General features: G+C 38.4%; 1 protein-coding gene across 1 annotated transcript; it reads right to left on the bottom strand.

The window, feature by feature from the left end:
* Window positions 1-1,488: 1,488 nt before the first annotated feature.
* ptprc (protein tyrosine phosphatase receptor type C) lies at window positions 1,489-19,548 on the bottom strand. Its single transcript, XM_085775337.1, has 30 exons — window positions 19,237-19,548; window positions 15,243-15,431; window positions 14,110-14,283; window positions 12,841-13,101; window positions 12,496-12,732; window positions 12,285-12,398; window positions 11,898-12,032; window positions 11,642-11,788; window positions 10,955-11,104; window positions 9,846-10,066; window positions 9,672-9,732; window positions 9,396-9,504; window positions 9,108-9,145; window positions 8,849-8,958; window positions 8,595-8,685; window positions 8,154-8,230; window positions 7,893-7,929; window positions 7,675-7,772; window positions 7,397-7,522; window positions 6,328-6,485; window positions 5,875-6,010; window positions 5,519-5,662; window positions 5,210-5,300; window positions 4,914-5,050; window positions 4,554-4,688; window positions 4,335-4,457; window positions 4,060-4,199; window positions 3,102-3,237; window positions 2,240-2,377; window positions 1,489-2,203 (listed from the first exon to the last, which is right to left on the bottom strand). The coding sequence occupies exons 1-30, from the start codon at window positions 19,298-19,300 to the stop codon at window positions 2,012-2,014; spliced, it is 3,969 nt and encodes a 1,322-aa protein (XP_085631463.1). The 5' UTR covers window positions 19,301-19,548; the 3' UTR covers window positions 1,489-2,011.
* Between the last annotated feature and the right edge of the window lie 1,681 nt (window positions 19,549-21,229).

Here is a 21,229-nt window from a genome sequence, read left to right as displayed (position 1 = left end):
TATAGGAGAAAACATAAACTATTTTTTTTAATGTACAGTAGCTATGTGCTGTAGCATTTTTAATCCACACTATACAGTATATTACAGTACTTATTAACTTTGCAGTGTTAGAAAGCACTTGTTTTACTGGTTCCTAGTTACTGTAGAGCACATTATGTATGCAGCTTTTGAATATACCATAATAAGTAATAATTTATTAGCCTGGGTGAAAATTTGGCGAGAGGTTTTTGATTATTGTGTGAACGATAATCATTCTTTTCTCATCAAAACTACACACAATGATCAATTCTACCTTGAAAAGTAAAGCAGTATGCCTAGTAAATATATTAGTATATAAGTACAAAACCTGTATTTTGACACATCTGTACGTATTGCTGAGTATTGTTGATTGCAGAGCCAGAGAGCCAAGAGTTGGGCTGAGGAGAAGTGTCCTCATGCAGTGCTTTGATCGCATCCATGTGTCATAACACTCTGCGTATTTACAGTTTATTATGAAGATCTGTGACTGTTTTTTCGACCACTACAGTAGCGTGTGTGTACGTGTGTGTGTGTGTGTGGTGTGTGTGTGTGTGTGTGTGTGTGTGTATCTTCACATTAGCTGACATGTTCTCAGTACAATCAGTGGTTCAGGTATTTGTAACATTTACAAAACCTCTCTGAGCCACTTACATAGAAAACACAGAAGATGTGGGTGAAGCACAGATCTCATCGTCTTCTCTCAGTTCAGTGTATTTGATGTTGTTGTTTTTTATACATAGAATGTACTTTTTATACATTGTACCTTGATTTGTGATGGAAAATTAGATTGATAAGAAGCTGTAGCAGGGAATTCATTAAGCTCCAATCAGAGAAATGCAACAGGCTGTTTGTTTATGACTGTCCTGAACTTGTGAAAACTGTCCATTTTATATCTTGTGTGTCTTACATTTTGTAACTGTTTGCCTTTGACAACTATTATATAAACACAACTGCTTATTTAGAAGTTGATATTTAATTTATCAGAGTAAATTATTATATGTTGTGAATTTTTAATAGTTTTGTTGTCTGTTTTTTGTTAACTACTTTTATTTCTTACTTTTATCTATTTATCATACTGGTATAAGACTGGAAACTAATATTAGTCACATCCTCTTCTTTCAGTGAATGGAGTGAGAATAAGATATGACTGATGACTGAGACCCTGTTTACTTATGAAAGTAATATACAGGACACATATTGATACTTCACTGCCCTTGAAAACGTGAGCTTAGTTTCAGATCTCCCATGACAATAATTATTTTTGCCAAGTAAATAAGCAACAATTAAAGTGGAGAAAAAGAAAACTTACGGGCATCATTCATTAGGAGTTATACTCTCAAACTTTGTTGGCAGCATTTAAAACATTTTTGACTTTAGTGAATCAAATCGAGCTTACAGCGAATCTTCAGTGAAAAGCAAAACTTCATAATAACAATGCTTAATAACTAAGTACTCTGCGTAAGTAAGACTTATGTAAGCTTCTTTTAATGAAACGACAGTGTCACATGACAAATGTTTGAGCTTAACAAAAATATTCAGTGAAACCATATGTGTGTACAGTATGTCTACTGTAATTCAAATAGAGATATATATAGCATTTTTTTTATTTAGCAGGAACAACATAACATAAACTAACTCAAACTCAACATGCACTCATAGTGGGTTTCAAAAACAACATACCTAAGTATTGTATATTTAAAAGCTAGTTTGATGACAGCATCCAGTAAACTTTGCTCACAGCAATGATTATTTGCATCTTTGCATTCATACACATGACCCACTGAAATATTTATAACTTAGTTTAAATCATACTTTTGGATATTGACATAACAAAACATTTGATCAAATTCTTAAAGCATGCCTCAAATAGGATCACACTGTGTTAAAGCTTTACAATACATTTATACATTCATAAAGAAATGAAAAGAAAAGCATTCAACCGGGACACTTATTCCAAAATGTAAAATGCGAGGCCATGCACCTGTTGCCCGCCTCAAACCTCCACTGTGACTGTGGGGCCGTTGCTGGTGTCCTCCAGCGGCGTTGTCTCTGTGGGAGCACTGGACTCTTTTGCAGCCTCCTCTTTTTTGTCTCCGTCAGCCACCAGAGGGGTGTTTTCTGCCGCCCCCTGCTGCTCGCTGCTGGTAGTGCTGGCCGGCTGCTCAGCCTTCTCCTCTGCCTTCTCCTCAGCCTTCACCTCAGCCTTCTCTTCAGCCTTCACCTCAGCTGGCTGCTCCGCTACTTTGGTTTCATTGACAATCTGGACAGAGTCAGCTGCAGCGGCTTGTGCAGTTTTCACTTCCCCATTCTGTACGGGGAAGAGACCCTCCAGAGCGTCATACAAGAACTGGTACTGCTCCTGTGGGAGACGCAGGCAGATATGAGTGGAAACGTGAAGATATGGTTCATTGGTGTAGGTTCTAATCAGAGTAAAGATTTCTTTTTACACATTTCGTTCACATTTTCACACATAAGTAATGATGCCAGATAAAAAGCTTTAAATAGGAAGCGAAACCCTCTGATTCCTCTGACCTTGATCAACTTGGCACTGTCATTTATCTTGAGTCAATCACACATGGACCCTCCTGCTGCTGTGAGCTCACCAAAGCATAAAACCTAAAGCCTAAAATAGCCCAGAGAAGGTGTCTGTTTGAGTGTACTGCTTATTTAACTGATTTAAAAATTAAATTATATGTAAATTACTTGTTTGTTTTTTTTTGTTTTGTTTTTTATAGATTTCTATGTTCAGCAGGAACTCATGGGCTTAGGTCTGAGAGCCACAAACAGGGTAAGAGGAAGTCATGAAGTACTGCAGTGTTACTTTTGGTACTTTCACAGCTTATTGGCATAAACTGAAATGTAGAAAACCATTTGTTTAATTCTTTCTTAACACTATTATGAGCAAATAAACTGAACTGAAGTAGATGATTTTCTTTTACAGCAGTCAAAGTGAGCTAGAGTAAGACTAATGTGTGGAATAACATTAACAACACATTAAAAAAAAAATCCTTTGATCTTTGTCTCTTGCTTAAACCAACTACAAAAAGCCTATTACTGACAGACACTGAGCTTGTCTCACGTACCAGACTGGTGACCATGTTCTGTCTCTCCTTGCGTAAGCTCTTGACCACCTGGAAAACATCCACCAGCTTCTCAGTCTTAGCGCTGTCCAGCAGGTTCCACATGGCACAGAAAATACCTGAACGAGACGAGCCATCGCTGGAGGAGGAGAGGACACACACACACACACACACACACAAAGGTTAAATCCCTCTTACTACACCTTTACAGGTTATATAATGTAATAAATGGTTGAACAATGTATCTTGTGTTCCAATCTGGTTTTCTTTTGTTTCCAGATTGTCTTTTTTTTTTTTTTATCAGGGAGAAACATACAAAGTCATTTCAGTACCATTACACTCATACAGAGCAAAACAAAACATGTATTTGGACAATTGTGTTAACATATTCTCCAAGCTATTACTCTCCCTTTAATTTTACAATGTTTTAAATAAGAACCATATTGTCATTCTTATTATATATATATTAGATTGCTGTTACTAATTGCTATTGGAGATCTTAAGGATTTTGCACACATAAAAGTAAAGTTATTATATATTGGTCATAGTCAGTAATCCTCCAGCATGATCCTCCTCCCTCAGCATTATTCACCTTTTATTAATTAATGAGAATGACAAATGAGAAATGACAGGTTTACTTAATTTGTTCATATTTAATTGAGCTGGTATCGCTCAACGTGGCCTGGTCAAATATTACAGGTTAATATAAAAACCTCAGAGTATTTCTCTCTGTACTGTATACTTTGATTCCAGAAATCTATGTGTTTGTATAGCCTGAAGTGTTGTCATCACAACATGAGTCTGCCCTGCAGCTCTGGGAGGTGGGAAGTTTTTCTTTTCTTCTTCTTGAGATTTGAAAGCTTTGAAATACGTGTGATTTAAAATGAAAAAAAGTGAATAAGATGCCGTTGTAATACACGTTGCACCTGTTAGATTTCATTTCACCATGAAGCTATCTTACTTGCAGTGGACGACGGCGGTCTGTGACTTGCTATGTTTTATTTCCTTCATCATGTCTGTGAGATCCTGAGCTTTCTCCGGCACCTCGCTCTTCCCCCACTTCAGGAACTGGAACTGCTTCACCGAGCGACTGTCTTTCCTCTGTTGACAGAAGAGGGTGTGTGTGTGTGTGTGTTTTGGGTTAAAGCAGCTTGTGATGTCGAAATGACCGGTAATGTCATCATAGGTGCTGGTGCTGACAAAATGTGGGAACAGAACAGGTGGCTCTTGTGTTACCTTGACATGACGGATTAGCATGTTGCGGCAGATGAAAGACGGGGTGATTTCTGTGCTCTCAACCTCCACCTCAAAGTCCCCGAACGTCTTCTTCTCTTTATCCCAGTACGCACAGTCAGACTCCTGTGAACACAAGGAAACAGGAGCATTAACTCTCTGTATGTAATATACATTTATAATATAATAGCATTATATGTGCATGCCAGGCTCTGCAGGTACCTGATCTTCCTCGCTGCAGTCTGAGAGCATGACAATAGTGGTTGCTCTCTTCTGGTAAACCATCAACAGGAAGTCAGACATGGTGTCTGGCAGAGGAGTCTGTGCTGCGATGAAGGCACGTTGGCCCCAGTAGCCCTGTGGAGGCAAGAACACACACACATCCAGGCAAAAAGAGATGATAGATTCAATATGTTAGTCACAGCTTCTTCAACTGACTGTATTAAAGATGTTAATTTATGTTGACTTACATGACATAACATTGACACGGTTTTGACTCAGTTCAACCAAGCTCACTTTGTTTTGTTCTGGTGTCTTGGTCAGTTTTGTGCAAGTAATAAAGATGAAAGCAAAATAGCATACGTGAATGTAGGAAGCATTGATGTATTTAGTGGCGTCTTCGTCCTCCTCATCTGAAGACTCTTCCTCTTCATCTTCATCAGGTTCACTATCACGACTGTGTCCCTCGTCCACTTTTAGCAACACACGGTTGTAGTCATCTGAGGGCGGCAGGTTGGATTTGTTTCAACGAAAGTGACAGTGTGAACACACATTTACTCTGGGACATGAAAGCACGTACAGAAAACCACTACACACACCAGTACACTGTAGCTGCTGCTTCTGTAATGTAAAATATCATTTGTTGAACTGAAACTTACATGGCATGACAGCTGAAGTGCGATTCTTCTTCTTGTTTTCCTCTGTGACACCAGTGTTGGACGTCCTCCAGTTTTTATAAGAAGGGAGTCGCTGAATTGCAAAATAAAGATTTTTTTACTATTATTAATTTATAGTAATGAATAAAGGTTTGAGTTTGAGTTTGAGGTTGTTTTTAAATGTGTTTTTATATTATAAACCCCTGTGATTCACTTTGGTTATATCAAACATAATCAACTTTATTTAAAATGGCTCCTTCAGCCCCAACAATGAATCTAATTAATGATAATAAGAGAAGAAAGTGACTGTACCTCAAACTCATCCTCCATTAGCGTGGGTTCATCACTTTTCTGTTTGAGCGTGCTCAGTGTGCTGTGGAGCTCGGACAGAGAAATCTCCGTCTCTCCAAACTGGTTGTGCTCCACCAGAGCCTGGTGAATCAGGATGTACTGGGCCTAGGTGAAAATAAAAATACTTACTAATAAGTACGTACAAAAGAAACTGCACAAACGCATCAATTTAATGTAGGAAACAGTGTATTGCTCCTGCTATGCATTTTTATCTGTTGCATTTTATGTTTATCATCAGCCAGAACATAATCGTGTAAATACAGCAATAAAAGTAACATACAAATAGTCAAATAATATAATCTGAACTGGTATTTTACCTCTACTTGAACCATGAGACACCTCTGTCTGCGGAGTCTGACTACGTAGCCGTAGACGTCGACTCTGCCCTCCGCCTCCAGACCCTCCATCATGGCATCAATGCCAATGTAGGTGCCTGTTCTACCCACGCCAGCACTAGACGAGAGAGAATGACATCGTGTTGATACATTTGGTTTGAGTGGTCTAAGAATAACTTGAAACTTGTAACAACATCTCTGTTTTAACCACTGCTTTAATCTTTTATAATGTACTTGTATGTTTTATTTAATTGTGAAAAGTAAACATTAACTCTGTTAGGTAAATATAGCTGATTATAAAGTTAATTTATGAAATGCTTCAATATGACATGCAAGCACAGTACCCAAGTAAATGTGTTTAGTTATGTTAGTTTAGTTATATTTTTCATGTTGATACTTGGGAGAGCTGACCCCGGGCTGGGACCGCGTCTTTACCTGCAGTGGACGACGATGGGGCCGCTGAAGAAATTCTTGAAAGCATTGACACGACGCCTCAGCTTCAGGAGGAGGTGTGGCTCCCCCGGGACGCCATGGTCGGGCCAGCTCATGAACTGGATGTGGGTCACCTCCCTCTCTGTGCTCTTCTCCCTCTTCTGCAGACAAGACCACATATATCAAAAAATTTTAAAAACAAGGAGCGCTTCGTGGACTCCTTTCTCAAATCTAGAGGTGCTAAGGGATGTGAAAAACAAAGAAAAACTCTCTCTTGAGTAAGTAAAAATGCCTTTTTTTTTTTTTTAAAACAGCTTTTTGCCTTTATTTGATAGTACACAGTAGAGACAGACAGGAAAGGGGGAGGCAGCGAGAGGGGGAATGACATGCAGGAAAGGTCTGCCCGACACGGGATTCGTGCCTAATTAAAATGCCTTTAATTAAATTTCATTTAAATCAATTAAAGGCATTTTTACTTACTCAAGAGAGTGTCTTGGAGTTTTTCTTTGTTTTTCACAAGACCACATAATATATTATGGTATGTAAACGTGTATAAAAACATACACATCTGATATCTCATTAAGTTGAACTCCTTAGACAGGTCTCTTAAACTTTTATCCTCCTACAAAATGTTTAGGTGTGGTTTGGTGAGGAATCTTCTGTCCAGGCAAAAATAATACTCATGTGTATTGAAATGAATTTGTAATTGTATCGATTTTGTCGTTGTTGTTGTTGTTGTTGCCTTTCTTTTATCCTTTTTTGATTGATTTTTTTGTTGTTTATGTTATGTTGTTCCTTGTATCTTTTCCTTTTCTGCTTCTTTTCCTTTTTTCTTTTCCTATTGTTTGATTTTGTATTGGAGGGGAGGATTGTATATAAGCCCCTTGGGCTTCTTTTCCTCTCCTTTTCCTCCTCTTATTTGCCTTTGTATCATGAAATATAATGTTTGTTTTTATCATTGTGCATATAAAATAAAATAAATAAAAAATGTATTTGTTGAGATAAAGATGGTCTTTGCCACACAGCCATGCAAGCACACAGTTTTATCTATAGAGTTGTAATGGAGACTCACATTAATGAGGGTGAGGTGGCGGATGGTGTAGTCTGGGCAGTGGTCCTCTGACGTCAGCTTCACTATAAACTCCTCAAAGATCTCAGTCTCACGGTCTGGAGACGGCCAGTACTGCGCACACTTGACCTTTGACACGACACATGGGACAAGATACGGTGAGTAAAACCCAGTTTTGCAAATCAGGAATAAATAAAATCTGTTACCAAAAAAGGTTAAAAGAGCTCACAATGAAAGTATTAACACCACTGTCAGAACAAAGTTTAAACTACTGTTCTTACCCTGTTTCCCTCTTCGCAGCGGGTTACCATAACGATAATAGATGATTGCTGCTCCCAGACCATCCTCCAGAAGTCGCCCACAGTCTCTTCTTTCGGCCCTACAACATAAAATACAGACAATACAGTATATAGACACAGCCATGCAGACCTGGTAGTGATAATGCAAGAGAGCCGACCGTGTGTATAAACAATATGAGAACGTGAGAACATGACTTTACCTTGGGCTGCAATGTACTTTTTGGCCTCCTTGTAGCCCTGCAGTAGGAAAACAAGCAAGTGGTGTGTTCTCAGTGAGAGGTTTTGGGCATTGTGTCTATTTTGCACTAAAGTTGCCTTTAACATGGCTGCTTTTGCTATTAATTATGGATTTTTATATCTGTAACATGTTCTGAAGCTCAGTTTTATCATTCTCATTCTCAAAGACAGGATCAGTAGCATCAATAGATGAAGTAGCAGTGAGAGCTGGATGTTTTACATACGTCAATGTAGCTGGCGTTGATGTAGTCACATCCTGGGTCGCCGTTTCCTGTGCTCAGCTGGACACGGTTATAATCATCTGGTCCGAGACAGAAGAGAGACACACAGAGATGTCATGCTTCATGTGGATGACAACTTTCCATCATTTTACATTTCTGAGGTTAAATCTCACCATGAATGAAGTCCTATCAATAAACTATTATCACAAAACAATCACAATGCACCATTTCTCACAGTGTTTTAAAATATAACCATACCATATTAAATACAGTAGGAAAAACCTGTGATCACTGATAAATCTACTTTGTTGTAGTTCTATTACTGTATATTAACAGGTGGCAATGTTAAATACAAAGAGTGGATAAAAGAACACATTTGCTTATAGTGCTCTTAGGTTATTTATCTACAAAGCTTCATGTGTTGTTGCAGACTCTTTCACTCACATGGCAAGATGTCCACATAGCGGTTCTTGGGGGCGTTGTAGGTCTTTTTGGCCTCTTTCACTGTGAACCTTGAGAAAATCCTGGGGACGCTCTGAAAGCCACACATAAATGATGTGATTTGTCAGTGAGAAAATAAAACAATATAGAGCAATTGCACATATTCCAGTGCAAATCCAGCTTTCTGCCTTGGACCTTTAATACACATCATGTCCCTCTTTGTCACAGTAAACTAGATACACAGATATAAAATTTACCTGAAACTCAGCCAGGAAAAGTCTTCCCTCGTCAGCGAGCTTCCTCTTGTAGGCCTCCAGCAGAGCCTCTGCTGCAATCGGCTCGACAGGCATCAGGTTCTCCTCATCATCTACAGCAGCAAACGAAAGACACTTCAGACACAAACAGGAAACTCTGCAAGGTCTTCTATCAATATTATTATCCTTTATTCTAGATATTGTCAATATCTGAATATGAATCAGAATGAAGTATGTCTCTTGAAAGAGGAAATCTACTCACTTGCTGTTGATATAAGCATCATGTTTTCAGTCAGGTCGCTGCAAAGAAAAGAAAAGGATTTAAATTACATAGAATATAGTATGGAGTCATGATTTGTCTGTCTAAGATGTATTTCAAACACAAAACTAGGAATAATATAATATAATAATGATATAATAATATAATATTATATAAAGGTATACTGTATAGATAGAACCATATCAATAATCTGCAAGTTATTTTGTGTAAAACAAAACAGTAACAGACACAAACAGATGCAAGAGATGAGTTGTATGCAGTAATTCTTACTGAGACTGCCTGCGCTTCAAGATGAAGATTTTGTAGATGACGAAGAGCAGAGCCACAGTCGTGAGGATGATGAGAAAGACAAGGAATCCAATGACAGCTTTGTCGTTGTCTGTAAAATGATAATAAAAGTAAAAAAAACAAGTGGCATTTCTGTTAAGGACACAACGTTTAGAAATGGATGTGTGAAGAAGTGAAGAAGTCTGAACAAAATGTGTCAAATGATTTCATTTTAACAATGTGAAGATAATTTGTGGTTTTAATTACAATAGTACATACAGAAAGTTGCAACTTCCTTTCCAACGGGGTCACTTTCAAATTTGCTGTTGAAAACAGTCAGCTGGAAAGACAGAGAAATCCTTTATCAGTTTTAACAGCATATGAACAGAAGAAACTGTATGAATAATAAATTGTTGATTTTCTATTGAAACTAAAAAGGAGGATTTCACAAACCTGCACTTTGTAAGTCGTTGAATAACTCAGGTCTTTGAATTCAAATTGGCACTTGGTTCTGCTTTCTACCCTTACAACTTTATCACCCAGAAGAAGTTTTGCACTGTATTTAAGATTTTTTGGATCGTCATTCAAATGTGCATGATAAAATCCACAGCTAACATGAATTACATTGTGCTCCGGTTGTGTTGTTTCCACTTTATTTTGAATACGTTCTGGTTCTGTAAAAATGTGAAGAAAAACATAATTAACTTCAGATACAATAATGTGTACATATTCACAGAGAGAGTGATATTTTCATTAGTTTGAACCACAAATGAAAAAAGCATAGTTTTAGCAATTATTAACAACATTACTGTAAATACTATTATGTTGTACTTGTCCTGTGCAATTTATTTCTATTTCATTACTTTCATAACTGTATGAGAAAACAAAATAGTTATTTCGAAAAATTGCTGATACCTATTGATTTCTTATAGATTTATCATTCACGTTGAAAGTTTATTCAACTAAATGAACTTGAATGTTTCCTAGTAAATGATCAATGTACCACTCTTTAGGCTCTATATATTGGACAGTGATGAACAAACAAGTCAGGACTGACTGAAGCTGGTAGATTTCTACAGTGTCACAGAGAAGAACAGAAAATAACTACTGATGTTGGAACTTAAAGTTTGTGGTTTTTTCTGTAATTCTGGTACATATTATGTACAGTACACAGCTTCTACGTCACTCATTTATTGAATAACTTTATAATATTCATTGTAAGTAATAGCATTGAGAGTGTGATTCATTTTTAAAGTGCACATTTTATAATCATAATCAATAATTCTACATCCACTTAGAATTACAATAAGCTATCACGAGTCTCTTAATTAATAATAAAATTGTAAAAAAAAAAATATATATATAATTATAAAATAAAATAGTTACATACAGTGTCAAAGCTGTTTGGTTCTTGTTGTTTCACACAGATACTTTTACTGACACACGAGTAACTCCATATTTAACATGTACAGTATGTGCAGCACAGACTTTGACTCAGAACAGTTTTTGTGTTACAGATTGACATTATAAAATCAGCTGTGATCACTTTGTTGGTTACTTACTTCCAATACCAGTCCTTTCCCTCAATTCAGTTTGTGTGGCATCCCTCTCCATGCCTTTGTAACGGGGACGGACTTTACAGGTGTAATCAGTGAATGGTTCCAGTCCAGTGACATCACATGTTCCTCCTGGTTGATGGTTGCGAGGTGTAACTGTACCTACTGTAAGGTTCACAGGCCGTTAGTTTGTTTTGTTGTTTTACATAGCAACACAACAACATCAAGGGTTTAGAAAACAGCTGATTGTTGTTTATTGGTCAAGTTGCCCTGACAACAGAAAAGACTTCAACCAGTGAATATCTTCTGCACATCACTTGTAGATCACCAGTTCTGTCTCTAAAAGTTACAACTTTATGTACTGATAGGAAATCAGACTGTTAAGACAATTAACATGTGGAAACTGAAAACGTTCTTCAGTGATATGATACAATCACTGAATTATTTCTTTGTCAAATGTCATGTTAATTATTTTGAATCCTCTTCAACAGATGGTGAATGATGATGTACAGTATGATCTCACCTCATTTACACCTACCAACAAAGAACATGTTGAAGTGTTGGTCTGGAGCACTGTAGCTCCATGAATGAGTCAAATTTCAAATTGAGATAAACTGAATCTCCAACAACTACCACAAATACATTTCTGTTAAGAGAATTAAAAAAGAGAGATCAACAAATCATTTTACTTACTGTGTCTCTTAGGGTGGTGTAACTCATCACACGAACAGTCATATGAAAGGTTATCAAGGACAGGTTGACACTTCTGACTGGTTGTGTCCCAGGTGAACTGAAGAGATTTATTGGTTTTGTGCTTCAGTGTGTTACTTATTTTAAAATCTGTAGGAACATCAGACATGTGTAACAGACTTGAGTACTGGTGTTTCACAGTAATTTACTCCACAGTTTCTGAGTATAAAAACTTGAGGTGAAGTGAACATCAACGTACCACACTTAATCCTGACATCAACAGTTGTGTTTGTTATGGTGATGTTGTTGTCGTCCTTGATCTGACCAGTACAGCTGTAGTCTGTGAAAGGCTCCAGCTCAGACTCCTTCTTAGGCTCATCGTATTTGCCACTTTCTGAGGAGACATGAGGATGACAGCATTTCTTCAGTAACTGGTATTTATACCTCAGAGCTGACGAGTGTCTTTTGTAATCAGGTGAAAATGGGACTCAATCAGAAAAATGTAAATAACTGTTTTAGAACTGATTCACTGAGACCAGAGAGTAAGACCTCAGCTTCAAACTGAGATGTCTACCTGTTTCTATGTAAATCCATGTCTAATACTGGTGACACTCAAAGTCTCTCTACTTCTAGTTTCATCACTTACCCCAGCAGGTGTAATCAATAGAGAGGCCTTTACAGTTTGGAGGTAATTTTGTTTCTATTTTTGCAGGAAGTTCAGTGGGAGCAGTTGGAGTTATTTCAACTCCCTTTAAGAAATCTGTGGAGAAATGAAAGAGTTAACAAACACAAAACATGATGGACCAAGGTCAAAAGAACATGCATTTCAAAATAAAATAGACTCTTTTAATACATACCGACAGATATGTTTGTGTTGAGGCTGAAGGCAGAATTGGGACAGTTTCCTGGTGTGAAGGTTGTAGTAAAGCTGGAACAAATGTCGTTGTAATCAGGTTTGACACAGAATGTTTTATCACCACATTGCACATCAGGACTCTTATTTGGTGTTGACTGTAAAGAGCTGATGTCCCAGTCACTCCTGTAACAAACATGACCAGGGCTGCAGCTGATGTCTGGTCTGATGTCATCTTTACCTGAAAAACACAAGTGATAAACAAATGTCTCCACTTTTTTCCCCACACAGTTTCAATTCTTAAAAGAAAGTGAAATACATGACAACAACATGAATCATTTTTACTCACTAATGTCAGTTGTAGTTCTAGTTTTATTTGCAGGATGGTTACAGGTTACAGGTCCACCAGCACCATGATATGTCACATCATGCTCATATTCAGTACAGGGCTTCAGGTGTTCGATTTGATGTGAGCTTTGATTGAAGAGCTGGACAATGATTCCTTCTCCTGGTTGGCCTTGTTCCTTTAAGTTTATGGTGTAGTTACCAGAGGCAGAGCTGGTAATGTCGATCTGGAAGCCAAACTTGATGGCTGTTACAGTGTAAGAACCTGTACACAACATCAGTTGTTAGTGTTAGTTAAGTGTAAAACGGTAAATCATTGTATAAACATACTGTCACTGCATTCTATGCTTTAGTCACCAGTGCTGGATATAAATAAATTAACTACAAGTGTTGGAAAACAAACTGTAAAGTGGATGATCTTTCAAACTGATACTCACATGTTGGAGGTGCTGGAGCAGGAGGATGCATTTAAAATAAATTAGAAAAGAGTAAAACAAAACATTAATATTTGTTTATGTTTCAAGAATCATTTAGTACCTGCGATCTCTGAGTGACTAGTAACCCAAACCTCAGCAGTGCTGCTGTCACTGTCCCCTGTTTACACTCACATGAATAAAAAAAATCTGAACATAATCCTTTATAATAAATGAGGAAGTTCCAACCTTGGGTGGTAGGAGGCACAGTGATGTTGTTGTTGGTGGTGTTAGGCTGGGTGACTGCAGGTGTGGTCTTTTGAGAGTCTGTTTGGATGCTGGGATTGATTGTGGGAGTAGGAGTGGAGGCTGCAGGATGGAGAGCATGCTAGAGGTCACCTTCAGGTAGGAATAACTTCACTGTCAACAGTCTTACCTGACGTGATGCTACCATGAACTACTACTACATCAGGGTTTGATCATGTTGCACTAGAATAGTTATAAACTTGAGACTGAATACATTACCAGAGGGACTAGTTGCATTGGATGTCTGATTTGAGGGGATTGAGGTGTCGTTTGTTGCAGTGAGTGGAGGTTGGGTGTTTGGAGTCATGGCAGTAGTTGTTGCCATGATGCTTGGAGGTGAGATCCTGTTTTGAGAGTCTGTTCGGGTGCTGGGATTGATTGTGGAAGTAGGAAGAGCGGCTGCAGGATGGAGAGCATGCTAGAGGTCACCTTCAGGTAGCAATAACTTCACTGCCAACAGTCTTACCTGACGTGATGCTACCATGAACGACCATATCAGGATTTTATCATGTCGCACTAGCATAGTTACAGTACAAACACATTATAAACATTACCAGAGGGATTAGTTAGGATCGGGTTGGTGTTTGGTGCAGTGTGTGGAAGCGTGGGGCCAGTTGGTTGGGGGGCTGAAGTCATGGCGTTGATGTTTGGAAGTGAGGACTTGACAGATTCGTCGGCTGCTGGAGGAGCAGTGGGTGCGGCGTTTGGAGATGTGTTGGGTAAATCCTCTGCTTCCCAAGAAGAAGAAGTCAGGGCAAACACAGTATTGCTACATTCCCCTCATTTGCGTCGACCACACATCAGTTTAACAAAGCAAAAGGAAAAAGGAGTGATTGCAAAAAGAAAGTCGCACAAAGCAAGAAGCAGAGATCTATACTCAGAGGAAGTTAGACAGTGTTCAGCTGGATGTGTTGAGTACGACTCACAGCGAGTGGAAAATAAAGCAGGTTGAGCATTAGTGGAGAGTTGTGACAAGATTTCCTGTTTTTTTGACTAAAGCCTTTCTCTCTCTCTCTGGCAACACGCTGCAAGGTTATCTCAAGGTGGTGATAGTGGTGAGAGGTGCATTGACTCATTGACTGTCTTAGTTTCTAGTAAATATAGCATAGTAAATATGAGTCAATACTGTATAAACTCTTAAATAAACTATATAGACTCTATATAGATATATAAACAGTGAAGATACAAGCAGAAACTGATCCTTCTAATGATTTATTTTTAACCTGCTGCATAATCAGCGACTTATTTGTTTCTAATGATGAAAAGAGGAGAATGAAGATGTAGAGAATGGTTCCATGCATCTAAATACCGTTTCAGCAGATCTAAAGTACAACGATACAACCTGAACAAGCTGTTAATAAAGAAGCAAACCACACAGCCTGAACACTTCCTCACTCACACACAGGAGGGAAATAAGGTTCATCATAATAACAAGCAATTGATTATCATGTGACTTGATAAATGTATATATCATGTATAAAGTCTATGTATATTATACATAGTTGATTGAGTGTAGTTGAGCTGCAACTGTTCAGTAGAGTGGTTAGAAAATGCTGCAGAACATCATTTTCACATCACGTGGCTAATCAAGCTTGTTAGTTTACTGTAAATATGTTGTGTTATCTTTTCAATTTAAGCCTTGGTGCATTAAATACAGACACATGATAATCAAACTGTTAAATGTATATTTCTGTTGTTCCTTGCTGCGGTGGCTGCAGAGATAGGAGATGGCCTGAAGAGGCAGCAGGAGGCTGAGGTGAAGGTGCAGCACAGTTTGTGACATGATTAGAAAGAAACTTAAAGGTTTTATTAATTATAGTGAAATTAAATGCATATAAGTTATGTATGCATTGCCACTCACCTCCTGACGTTTGACCTGGAAAAGAGAAGAAAAAAAAATCAACGCCTATTTTGTCATAATATTTACACTGTAAATGAAAAAACATCAGTCAGTGAAATCTTCATCATGGGTTTTATTCAACCTCCTGCCATTTGCCCAATAAAACTCCTCCTGTAGGGCCGAAGCATGATCGGGTCAAAAAGAGGAAAGCGGCCAGTTTCATCTGAAGTCGTTTGTATGAGGTAGTGCTGTTACAAACCTGGTTGCCATGACGATGCGGCTAAGAGCAACAATTGCTATTTCAGAAGACAAACCACTATTTCCTGCCTGCGCTAAAGCCCAGAACAACGCCATACTTACTAAACCACCCTTTAGTTTGGACATGTCACTGGCTCGTAATGAAACTTTTCTCTATCACATTTCCATTTTCAGTTATTACTCATCCAAAGCCTGGATTCTGACACAACGTTACTTTTAACCAAGTTAGTAAAAACAGAGAAAAATTAAACTGTAAATGCAGTTTGATGACGCTGCTTCAACTCTGATTCTAAGAAGACATTTGTCTTTGTTGTCTTATTCATATAATTTCTAATCTGTAATGGGAGTGTTAAATGAGGAGCGGGGAGGTGATGGGGGACAATCAAAATGAGAGGATGTGGTTTGGCGCGTTTCACTGAGCAGAGCTGCATGCTCTCTGCAGTGACATTTCACCGCCCTGCGCAGCCTCTTTATGTTTAGAGGTGACTAATTTGAATTGCCTCTATGAAAGGTTTGAAACAAGCAGTCGTGCTCTGTGACTAATTCAGATATGACAAAACCTAAATGTCATTCCTATCATGTCAATAATAATTACATTTGTTTCACTCACTTTTACCCCGGTAAAGCAAAAGAAAAGAAAGAAGCCATTTTAGAAAAGGGAGGAACAGCACTCCCTCTCTTTATTAAGTTTTTATATTTCTTTTAGAATGACGAAACTAGTTTTAAGTGAAGCCTCTGTGTTCCTCTAGGTACTTTCTGTCTTCACTTTCAGGGTCTTCTGGAGATTGAGACACAGAGGTGTGAAATTCACACTCTTACATATCAGCCTCTTCTTCAAAGTCACAGGCATTTTTCTGTGTGAGAAACTGAAGTGTTCAATGATAACAGCAGTTATAGTTGATGTAGATGTGACAATCGCAGCTCTTATACCCCCACATCCCTCTCCCTAGAGCCACGTGTTTGTCCAACATTTCATGTCTCCATAAGTTCTTTTTATATTTCTTCTTTCTCTTTCCTCTCATTTTGCATGCACCGCAGACCACTGTCCCCTGCTTTGCGACAAGGACTGACCCCCTCCTCCCAGAAACTACTTTAATTGTGCAGCGTGTTTAACATTTCTGACCTCACTTCTTCATTTTAGACACCGCACTTCTCCTTTTTTTTCTTCATGCATTCTCAAGTCATTTACTTGTGCTTCGTTTCAGTCTGCTTGGCCCATGTTGATCTGCTCTGCTCTGCTCTGCCAGGAAATGAATGCATCTCAGAATGGAACGCGGAAGTGGTAAACTTTTTTGATCAGACAACTCTGCTGCAAGAGCAGGCTTTAAAAATCTTAATTGAAGGCAACAGGTCTGACACAGTTGGTGTAAATGAAACCGCTGCTACATTCATCTTTGGCTTTCAGGGTCGTTCTGACCATGAGTGTGTTCAAACGGTTCAACAATGGCAAGGACAAAACCGCAAAGAACAAGTTGAGCAGTGTTTTAGATAAAGAATTCAAGACTGACTAATGTTGTGTCAGAACTAAGTTCTGTACCAAATACAAATTTTATGTTTCAAAAGAGGATACATTTTTGTTTCTCTGTTGTCATTGAAATGATTTCCATCTTAAAGAGTGGTGGTTACAGTGGTTACAAATATAGTATTGTAATATTTACTGTATTAATAAGTATAAAAGTACAAGTATAAAAGATTATTATGTAAAATTATGTACATAAATTCAGTGCTATATCATGTTGTGGTAGGTGGTGAAAGATGCAATTCTTTACTTAACAACCCTCTGAAAAAGTGAAGGGCTGTCATTAAAAACTATATTTACACAAGTGTCACTTGCATGATTGCATCATTTACCTCTAGTACAGTATTCAAACAACAAGCTCCTTATGATACATATATTATACTAGAAAATAATATTACAAATGAAAATAGAAAATTATTACTGATGCTTTTACATAAACAGCAAGTTGTTTACAAAGTCTTTGTCTGTGAGGTGGTTTAATTTACTGTAAAATAAAAAGCGCCATATTTCAAATGGCGACGGGAGATTTTTGAAATCCTACTCTGAAAAGTATAAAATGTTGAAAGAAAAACAATCTGAAATATAGAATCAGTAGTATAATATAACTAGATTACTGAGGCACATCAAAATGGTACTAGTGTGCAGTACTGGGGTAAATGAACTTGATTAGTAGGGTATCCATCACTGGTTAGCGAATATTAATACTAAGAGCAGTAATTGTATTAAAAATGATTTTAAACTCATTGTTATGCTAAAATATTTGTGTTTCTGAATCATGACATTATTCTGATGATGGGAAAGTAACGGTTGATGAATGGAAAAGCGCAGATGCATAAATAATGTTTTTTATTACGGTATATCATGATGATTCATCACACACACACACACACACACACACACACACACACACAACACGACCTGAGAAGTTCTGTGTGTTGGAGACAAATTAACAAGAAGTGACCCTGAGAAATGTTCAAGTCGACCGAGTGGAATAAATAGAGTGAGGGCTTTTTCTCAACTGGTGCACATGCAGACATCTAAGCTGAAAATAGCAGAAAGTGCTTGATGTGTTGAACAGTAGCAGAACTCAGAGTGATGCTAGAGGCACCGAGCTGGGTCTGACTTAGCACATGCACACACACAACCACACACAACCACATGCACACATTCAGATGTGTATCACACAACACCCACAGCCACTAGGGTTGAAGTGAAGAGCTTGCAGGGACACACCCCGAAAGATTCTCTCATCTCTGACAGACATATCCCCCCCCACCCACACATACACACTTACACATATACACACATACATACACGCACACACACTCGCACCATCGCACGCATACACACAAAATGTCGAAGCAGAACAGAAACATGATTGCAAAAATTCCCATAGCTTTTAACCAAATGAAAGTGTGTTGTTTAAAGCAGGTTCTTCTTATTAACAGCACTCTTTGATTGAACGTAACTGTTTATTCTTTTGCCAACGGGGCTCACAAACCTGTCACTTTTGGGCTTCGCACATCACAAGTATGTGCTTGTACTGTCTTGTGTTCTTGGGTTTGGAAAGTTTAAGAAATGCAAAGTTGCACAAACAGAGGCGCAACTCAAAGACGAGATATACTGTAGTTTTGTCATTTCTGCCCTCGGTTTTTGCTTTAAATCATCACGATTAAAGAGTGGTGATGTTTTCCGGTTTTCAAAAAAAAACAAAAAAAAACAAGGCAAATTGTCAGGCGTCTTCCACTGACAGATTCATGTCTCTATCTCCGGCACGGATGGTATTTTACCTTTTCTCATAAACACAACCAAACCCTCAGCAACCATATGCTTCAACTTCAAAAAACAGTTTCATTACGACTTCAGAATAAGAAACCTCATCAACTTCAGTTGGCTATCATTCATTTTTTGTATCATTTACAGATTTTTCTTGTAGGCCTACTTCTTACTGTAATATCTTTCAGATAACACATGCAAAGACACAACTTCCTAATTTACCACGTTCCCCCCCGCATTGCCCTCATAAAGAAGGCCCCCCCGATAACGTGGCGGATGGGTACTTACATTGGCAAAAACCGATGATCCCAAACCAGAGCAGCAGGATCTTGAGACCACAGAGACCTGCCATGTCCAGGAGTCAGGGTGTGTATGGCTACACACCATACAGTATTAGTCCAAGCAGGAACCAGCAGGCAGATATTCGCACGCCCAAATCGTAGCTTTATTTCCAATTCCTAACTCAAATTCTAAAAGAGAAGTAAGTCAAAACGTTGTCCTGTTTTATGCTTCATATGTTTTCTGTCTTATCGGTTTACGCAGCTTCCTGGACTTGTTCCCCAAACCATGGACTTGTTCGTCTCTAGTTTCAAGTCAACTAAGTGGGTGATGTCACACCGAAAAGAGCCAGCCTTCACCTTAACGTCTAGTGACAGGAAGCTTCATTTCAGCTACGCCACCAAGAACAGGAAGTCTCTCATCTAATCTTCACTTGCTTTTGCTCAAGTGTGAAAACCCTCTGACTTCTGAAAAAGACAGTGTAGTTTAGCTTTAGAGTGAAGCCTTTTAATTTAAAGGTTGTGACTGACATATTAGGCTTTTGGATACATCCTGAATACATGGATTTTTTTTTTTTCAAATTGACAGTCTAATCCTATATCAACTGACACAGAAATGAAAGAAATAGTGATGTTGACACTCATTGAGGCTTGCTGGTTAATGTCTCCTGCCACCTTAATTTCCGTTGAAGTGTTCAAAATCAGACTCTTAATGAGAGATTCTACGTCTGAGACATGAGACGTATAGTACAGTGAAACTTCTTAGAGCTCCTCTTCTTTCACACTGACTCCTCCCTGTTCTTACGCTTACAGGCCTACAGTCACTCAGCCATGTAGCCAAAACATATGAGAAGCTAGCACTGCAATGTGCCAAAAAAAAGATGCAACCTTTCTTTCCTTTAACTTTGTTTTCGTGCTTTTTTTTTTTTTTTTTTTTGCTCTTAGTCCAAAGAGACAAAACATGTGGCCATTGGCTCCAGAAGTGAATTTCTTCATTTCTGCTGTTCATTCTGTGTGAAATACGTTCATATGGGATGTTAGATCTCTTCAAAGTCATTGATCGTGCGTGGTGTTTGATCATCGTGCCCTGCCTTGGAGCCCAAAATGCTTTACTTCTGTTTACATACACAAGAAAATAGGGGATAAAAGAGGAAGGAGAGGAGTAGAGAAATTCTCTGGGGAGTGCAGACTCACACACTGGGTGGTGAGCTGATGTGAATCTGGATGAAACACAGTCAACTATCTTATGCAGTCGTATGAAAATAATACATGAAACTAAGCAGATCCATTTTGAGTTTAGACAGTTAGGTGAGGTGTTGAACTGACACAAGTTTTAACTTAATCTTACCACAGTTACACAGTAAACTCTGTTGGTGCGGTGGGGTGATAGGTAACTACAAAACAATGACAAGAACATATAGAGCCTGTCAAACCTTCGGTAACATTTGTGTTTACACACTGATCGCTTTCTCACTAACTCACACAATTTTTTCTCTAGAAATAAGTCTGAATCTGAAACTCGATCGGAACGGACTGTGTTTTCAAGAAGACATCGCATTGTTACTGTGACGATCTATATATGGATTTCCTCCTAGACCTGTGAAACACATTTGGCCATTTCCACTTCTGATAGTATACTGTAGACTCTTGTAATCAGGAAGTGGCACTTAAGCAAGCGGCATCATGTTCATGCAATCCAAATGACACTGTATTCACTCTTTGTTGTTTAATGCTGTCAAGTCACACAACAGCCATGTCTTTTAACGCTGTCATCTGCCCAGGTATGACATAACATTGCAAAGATGCACAATTTACACTAGCGTCGCTCATTAGATATGTCAACAAAGAGCAGTTGGGACGATTAATGGAGCCAATAAGCAATAACTGACTTTCTGGAAGATAAAATTGTAGCATGGTTGCAACTATGGCTGCTGCTGCATGTACTCTCAGGGAAGGGGGAGGGTACAAACATGAACTTGTTCCTTTGTGGTATGATGCAATCA

Source organism: Trachurus japonicus, chromosome 4 (genome assembly GCF_045865225.1).
Source record: "Trachurus japonicus isolate A0001 chromosome 4, Traja_1.0".
Lineage (NCBI taxonomy): Eukaryota > Metazoa > Chordata > Actinopteri > Carangiformes > Carangidae > Trachurus > Trachurus japonicus.
This window is presented reverse-complemented; position numbering and strand designations above follow the sequence as displayed.